The 7,087-nt window shown below is 36.2% G+C and overlaps 1 protein-coding gene across 1 annotated transcript; it reads right to left on the bottom strand.

Annotated features, from left to right (window-relative positions):
• Window positions 1-505: 505 nt before the first annotated feature.
• On the bottom strand, window positions 506-4,593 carry LOC147558163 (subtilisin-like protease SBT4.4). The gene is made up of 10 exons (XM_086664547.1): window positions 4,467-4,593; window positions 3,819-3,913; window positions 3,124-3,215; window positions 2,799-3,045; window positions 2,222-2,720; window positions 2,030-2,124; window positions 1,728-1,943; window positions 1,522-1,633; window positions 1,210-1,423; window positions 506-1,132 (listed from the first exon to the last, which is right to left on the bottom strand). The coding sequence occupies exons 2-10, from the start codon at window positions 3,896-3,898 to the stop codon at window positions 594-596; spliced, it is 2,094 nt and encodes a 697-aa protein (XP_086520673.1). The 5' UTR covers window positions 3,899-3,913; window positions 4,467-4,593; the 3' UTR covers window positions 506-593.
• Between the last annotated feature and the right edge of the window lie 2,494 nt (window positions 4,594-7,087).

The following is a 7,087-nucleotide window of genomic DNA, read 5'->3' as shown; positions in this document are numbered from 1 at the left end:
GAAATAAATAGGTTGATGCATGAGGCCAACTAAATAGTAAATTTTTGGACTTATTTTTCATTTTCTGTTTATTTTGGTTTTATATCATTTAATAATTTATGAGTAGATATATGACTAATTACCCCCCATATTTTTGGACCTTAAACTCAAAAATCCTTATAAATTCATTTTTCTAGGCATTTGTATCTCATCAAACCGGATATCTGGTTCATTGTCACCCTTTTCAATAGCTTCCTAGGTACTTGCCCTTAGTCTGTTATTTCTTTCCTCCATCCTTTTATGCTCTTAGTACTGAGGGAATTGCTGTGGCTTATTCCTGTAATATTTGTAGAGATAATAAAGGTTCTTGATCATTTTATCACTTAGTTGTTCACTTGAATGGTTTCAGATAGTGGGACTGTGGGAGGAAGATAATCCGTGGAAGCAACATTTCAACAAGAATAGGAGAAAAATAATGTTGCTGAACACATTTAAACAAGGGAGATATTTGCCAACACAAACAAAATGAGTAATTAAAGGTTTTTTATTCAAAATATATCATCTACGACAAGCTTTTTCCACGCTGAGTGGGTACAATCTAATTTTTTAATTGCTTAAGAAATTAACTGTGAATAGATGACAATAGGACTTCTCACACTGTGAACCCCATCCGACCATTCCAGTACTGAGGAGGAGGTAACATCTGTGCCCAACTCTTTTCCAACGACAGTCACTGTAAAAGACTTTTTCTCGTTCAAGGAGTTGAATGACAAAACACTGGGCTTCACTGTCACCTTAACCCTCTCATCCGAATATCTGATAGTCGCATTATATGTTGAGCTAGCTAAACCAACATTAGTTACAGTCCTTGTAAACTTCAAGTTGATCGGCTCATTTGCTTCAACATGAGCACCCAATGAGGGATAGTTGAGATCTCTTGCCGTTCCTGTGGCACCAGTACTTTCGGGACAAGTACTATTTGTTATGAGTTTAACTTTGGCTTTGTCATAACCAAGATCACATAGCATTTTGACATAGTCCTCTGGAAGTGTTTCATAAACAAGACCAGGATTAACAGCCTTCACAGGATCAATGTGACCAGCACCATAAGCAAATTCACCTTCTTCATTGTTGGTACTATTCATTGGCCAAGCTAAAATCAAACAATAGTGAGTAAATTTAGACTTCACTTACCCTAATCAAAAGCAAAAGGAAGTACTTTATGCATACCAGTAGTCATAAGAGCAGATTTAATGGCAGAAGGAGACCATTCAGGGTGAAAAGTTTTGACGTAAGCTGCTGCTCCAGTTGCATGGGGACACGACATTGACGTTCCGGACAATATACTGTACTTTACCGATCTTTCATCTCCTAGTACCCTAGTTGGATTCGCTAAAGGTGAAAACCCAGCCAAAATGTTAACACCAGGGGCAGTTATATCTGGCTGTTGTTAGATAAGTTTATTGGTTAAACAAATTAAAAAGAGAAAACAAATATACTTTATATGTATGTGTGTGGGTGTAGAAAGAATGAATTACTTACCTTGATAATATCAGGTAAGACGACATTCGGCCCACGAGAAGAGAAAGAAACAACTACAGGGGCTTTAGAATCTTTTATAGACTCACTTTTCAAAATAGTTCCTACAGGGTTTCTGCAATTCGTAGAGAAGAAGAAATAACATAGTAAGATGGCCTTCGTTTGTATTAAACATTCATATTCACTTTTTCAAACTCGAATGCACGTACTTGTCGGATTGAATATAAGACCTAACATCTTCACCACTTCTGTTGCTTAAAAGAGTTGCAGGTAGAGGATAAATGGAAGAACTATCGCGCCCCTTAAAAATCATGATGGTTCCTAAAGCTTGTTTCCAGAAAGCTTCTTCACCTTTGCTTTCGTTGTCACATATAACAATCTTCCCCTTCACTAACTTGCTATCCAAACAGTCGAATTTGCAACTCCTAGATTTTTCTCATCAGCAGTATTAAAAATTAATATAAAATTCTGATTTATCAATAAAACCAAATTCTTCAGTAAAAAAATTTACCGAGCGTCTGTGGTGCCACAAGTGCTTGAAACTTCTTCCCCATATACAAGTGAAAATTTAGTTCCGTTCATGGTGTAGGAATTAACCCCAGTACCCTAACCACCGTAGACATTATCGAGCAATTAAACTAACATCCATTAACCTAATATTTGAACAAGAATTCACAGATAAATAAAAGGAATTGAGGCTTACCACAACTGTCTTCCCATTTCCTAGCACAACCTTGTCGATTATCCGACGATCTGTACTACTTGCTGCTACACTTAGCAACCAAGGTGCAACACTGCTTGAAGTTTGTGGTAGCGGACCACTATTACCAGCTGATTGTGAAGTGAGAATGCCACTTTTCATGGCATGGAAAGAACCAATGGCAACTGGGTCCACATCAAAGTCTTTCGCTCTAGATAACCCTAATGAGGTTGAAATAATGTCGACACCGTCGGCAATTGCATCATCAAACCCACCTAAGATGTTGGCAGTTTGGCAACCTATTACTGAACAGACCTGGTAAACAGCAATTCTTGCCGAGGGTACTGCACCCCTTGCATTTCCCTTGGCCAACTCAAAGAAGCTTGCATCTTTTACTACAACACCGGCTGCAGTTGATGCAGTATGTGTACCATGTCCTACTAGGTCCCTAGCGGATGATTTCAAGCCAATATTTCCATAAATTCTTGCTCCAATGAGCTTGCTGAAAGTTAGTTGAAACAAAATCAGTGTAAAGATAATTACTTGTAGAGCAAGTAGACAAGGGTGTAAAGATAATTACTTATTGCAGGTGAAATTTCTACCACCTTCACAAACACCCTTCCATTTCTTAGGTGGTGGACCAAATCCATCATCTTTGAAACTCTCCAACTCTGGCCAAATTCCAGTATCTAGTATACCTACAATTGTGTTGCTTTCGACAGTAGGAACTCGCTTCACAGTCTCTGAGAATCCCATAAAATCCCATGATCTCGTTGTATGAAGTTGAAGCATTCGGTTTGGGAAAATAGACACGATGCCTTCTTTGCCTATAAACACAAATATTCATTAATACCAACCATACATGAACTTTAATTTTCTTTTTACATATTACGCTAGCGGGTTACCAGAAAGTTTTTGAACTTCTCGTTCTGTGAGCTTCGCTGCAAATCCATTGAAACTCCTTTTATAACTTCGGACTATAGCATCCTCCACCATGCTATACCATTATTGATAAAAAAAAATGTTAAGCCCACTAAATTAGTCTATATCTGATAGAAAGTCTTATATGGAGAAAAAGAAGTCTTATATGGACAAAAAGAAGTCTGATAGAAAGTCTCATAAGAAATCCTGAAAATTCTTCGTGATTGGAAAGTTAAAAAGATTACAAATAGAAAGTCTTTTATTCAGTTGTGTATCCCTCCAGACATCATATGGACAATCTGGCTAGAGAGAAATCACCGAGTTTTGGAGGAAGAAGCTGATACTGAACAACCCGTCGAGAATACAGTTGTCCAGGTGCAGAGCATAATATACTTTTGGACCTCTAAGCAGAATTGGATTAGCAATACTCATTTTAGTCAATTTGTTAGTAATTGGGGTGTCATGGTCAAGCTCTAAGCCATTTCAATTGTTCTTATGTTTTTTTTTGTTGTTTCAAGGATGGTTAGCCTCCTTAGCTACCACCCTGTTTTTCTTTGGTCAATGAAACTATTTTGCCTTCTCGGAAAAAAAAATCCTGAAAACTTCCCAATTATTTCTAGCGTGAACTATTACGTACAAAAAAACCCATCAATTATATCTAACCTTAACTAATACGTACCTTCCCTCGAGAACTTCTTCAAGAATATTATTGTGGTGAGATGCTGGAGAGTACTCGCTGCTAGCTGGAAGCTCGCCCATGTAAACAATATATACCTTCACCCGAAATAACGATTAATTAAATACAGAATATGAATAAAACAAAGTGTGATTTTACAATATATACCTTCACCCGAAATAACGATTAATTAAATACAGAATATGAATAAAACAAAGTGTGATTTTTTTGGAGAGAGAGAGTGAGAGAGTGAGAGAGTGAGAGAGAGAGAGAGTGAGAGTGAGAGAGAGAGAGAGAGAGAGAGAGAGAGAGAGAGAGAGAGAGAGAGAGAGAGAGAGAGAGAGAGAGAGAGAGAGAGAGAAGAGAGAGATGAGAGAGAGAGAGAGAGAGAGAGAGAGAGAGAGAGAGAGAGAGAGAGAGAGAGAGAGAGAGAGAGAGAGAGAGAGAGAGAGAGAGAGAGAGAGAGAGAGAGAGAGAGAGAGAGAGAGAGAGAGAGAGAGAGAGAGAGAGAGAGAGAGAGAGAGAGAAGAGAGAGAGAGAGAGAGAGAGAGAGAGAGAGAGAGAGAGAGAGAGAGAGAGAGAGAGAGAGAGAGAGAGAGAGAGAGAGAGAGAGAGAAGAGAGAGAGAGAGAGAGAGAGAGAGAGAGAGAACCTTTCTTTCATTAGTAACAGCAGCAGCACAGATAATAGTTATAGACACAACTAATAACAAAATGAAAATCTTAGAGAAGAAAACAGATGGGCTAAAAACAGTTGGACCCCATTGTTGATTCTATTATGAAAAAGATGATGGGTATTTGTGTTTATATACTACAACTTAAGAAAATCCAAATCAAAGATTAATCTTTTGAGATTCCTAAAATAAATAATATTACTGATTATGTTAGAGATATTCATATGTTTATAGAAACTTTAGGAAGATTAATTAAGGAATGTATTGTAGCAAGAGATAACTTTAATTAATATTCTTAATCTGGATTATTTTTTATTTTATTTTTTTTGAAACTGGATTGTTTTCTTGAACAAAATATTTTCTTTAGTGATTTGTTTTTCCTTTTTTCCAAAATAATAAATAGAGCTTTACTTTGTTGCCCTAATAATAAGTTACTTCTAACTTTGATCTTGGAAGATATTGTAGCAAGAGATAACTTTAATTTTGTTCCTTTCAATTAAGATGGAATCTGGCTTCTTTTGTTTTACTATTGATTGAGAAGGAGATATTTTTTACTTTCTATACTTAACCAACAAAATACAATAAAAGAATATCTCCTTTTTAGTTTATTGTATATTTATTGGGTTATTTGCCAAAATGAACATAGATCAAGAAACTGATGTGAAATCTAGCGAACCTAAATACTAGGGTAATTAGATTAAATTAAAACTCGCAAGTACACGAACCGTATGTTAATATGGCAAGTATTACGAGGTCGATCCCACGGAGATTTGTTTGGAATTAAACCTAAACCTAAAATTAGCTAACAAACTAGGAAAGTGGACAATTGATTTTAGAGAAGATATTTGGAAACTAAAAATTGAAATTTAGAAAACAAAATAAAGTTGTGATGAAAAACTATAAGTTGGTAAATCTATGATAACGGGATTCACCACTAACAATCATATTCAAATCTAATATCTAATTCAAACTATTATCCCTCTTTTGATAACTCAAAAATTGTTAGAACTCAATCTTCAATTTTCAGAAAATAAGACAATAAAACACTTTAATAATGATCAAAACCCATAACCCACTTCACTTAAAATATATTGCAATTTAAATCCAAGTTGTTAGTTTATTAGACTAACCGAAGTACGATTAATTCGAAACTTTAAGCACTTTAAACGAGATAATAAAATAAATACGATATTAAAATCCAAATACTCATGTTAGGGTTTCATCCTTTATCCTAGTGGGAGAGTTAGAAACCCATGAATATCAAAGACATGGTTCATTTAATGATAAGAGAAAAAGAATTGGAGAGAAAACACCTTTTTTTCACTTTTTTTTTCTTCTGCGCAGCCAAACAGACCCTTAGGGAAAATAGTTTTATCGTCTTCTCGGAAAATACTTCTCTGTGGGAAAATTATTTTCCTTCTCTGGTTTCTTTTCTCTCTTCTTCTGTTTTCTCTCTTCCTCACTCTATCTTCTCTCTTTCTCTCTCTAATAAACACAAGAGCTCTCTCTCTCTCTCTAACAACAATAAAAATGATTTTTGTTTAATGGTTATTGCCAGATTGAACTCGTTAAGTATGATCGACTTTACGTGTGGCCCTTTAAGTTTGTATAAATATTGAGACGATCTTTTTGGTTTTCTACATCCAAATGTTTTTTTTGTTGAAAGGGAAATGCATTAAATTTAGAGTCTATTACAATAACCACAGTAAAAAGGCAAAGTGCAAAAAACAAAGTAGCAGTACAAAATTACAGAACCGAGGAAATTCATAATATAACTGCGATTTGTAGCGTCTTCTTCGTTCTGAAGATTGCAGGTCTGCCAGCTCAAAATAAAGATAATATGAAACCTGATCTCAAGAGTACTCCTGGTTGATTGAAAGATGATCCTTGTATCTAACTTCCTGTACATTGAAGATGAATTAGACAGACACCCAAAGTTCCCCGAAGAAACGAGGATGTCTGCAAGATGGAACCATATGATGATTCCGAAATATCCCGCCAGTATTCTCCATATAAGGAGACCATATCAGCTCGAGTTCTACAAAGTAGAATCAGGTCAGACACCTGGAAAATGGGATCGCCTTCATAGCATGAGTATAAATACCCAGCTAATCCAACAAATGATCGCAAATGAATTGCGAGGGGTGGAAGTGAAAATGCTAAGGACATTGCATTAAGAAATAAATCTATTCGAACACCAAAAACAAAATTAATCGACAAACATTGAGCTGAGAGAAGATACACAAAAAAGTGGGCGACGAAGATGGACAAGATTATTCAAGCCACAGTGTCCTCCGGGGTCGAAAGGAAGTATAATACTAGTTTTAAAGCTATTCGATGACAGATGAAATGGGCTCCTGAGCCACGAGGTCAACCGATGATTCCAGCTATCCATAACTAGGTATCGGGCATTAAAACCTTTCTTGATGCAGTCGTCACAGACGAAAAAATGAGCTCTAAGGTTCGAGTGGTGGTCTGTTAAGATAAAAGAGAAGGTTGGAACTAGGGTTTGTTCATCGGTAGACGGGAGAGGAATGAAAAAAACTTTCATTTGATGAGATAGAAGCTTGGCTACAAGAAGAATCAGTCTAAATACCAAG

This window comes from Eschscholzia californica, unplaced genomic scaffold (genome assembly GCF_041429995.1).
Source record: "Eschscholzia californica isolate CP2 unplaced genomic scaffold, dmEscCali1.0.p SCAF_2, whole genome shotgun sequence".
NCBI lineage: Eukaryota > Viridiplantae > Streptophyta > Magnoliopsida > Ranunculales > Papaveraceae > Eschscholzia > Eschscholzia californica.
This window is presented reverse-complemented; position numbering and strand designations above follow the sequence as displayed.

Coding starts and splice junctions, on each gene's coding strand:
- LOC147558163 (XM_086664547.1), bottom strand. CDS start 3,898: ATGGGCGAGCTTCCAGCTAGCAGCGAGTACTCTCCAGCATCTCACCAC. Junction 3,216..3,818: donor GAAGAAGTTCTCGAGGGAAG/GTACGTATTAGT, acceptor ATAATGGTATAG/CATGGTGGAGGATGCTATAG. Junction 1,424..1,521: donor TCTTACCTGATATTATCAAG/GTAAGTAATTCA, acceptor ATCTAACAACAG/CCAGATATAACTGCCCCTGG.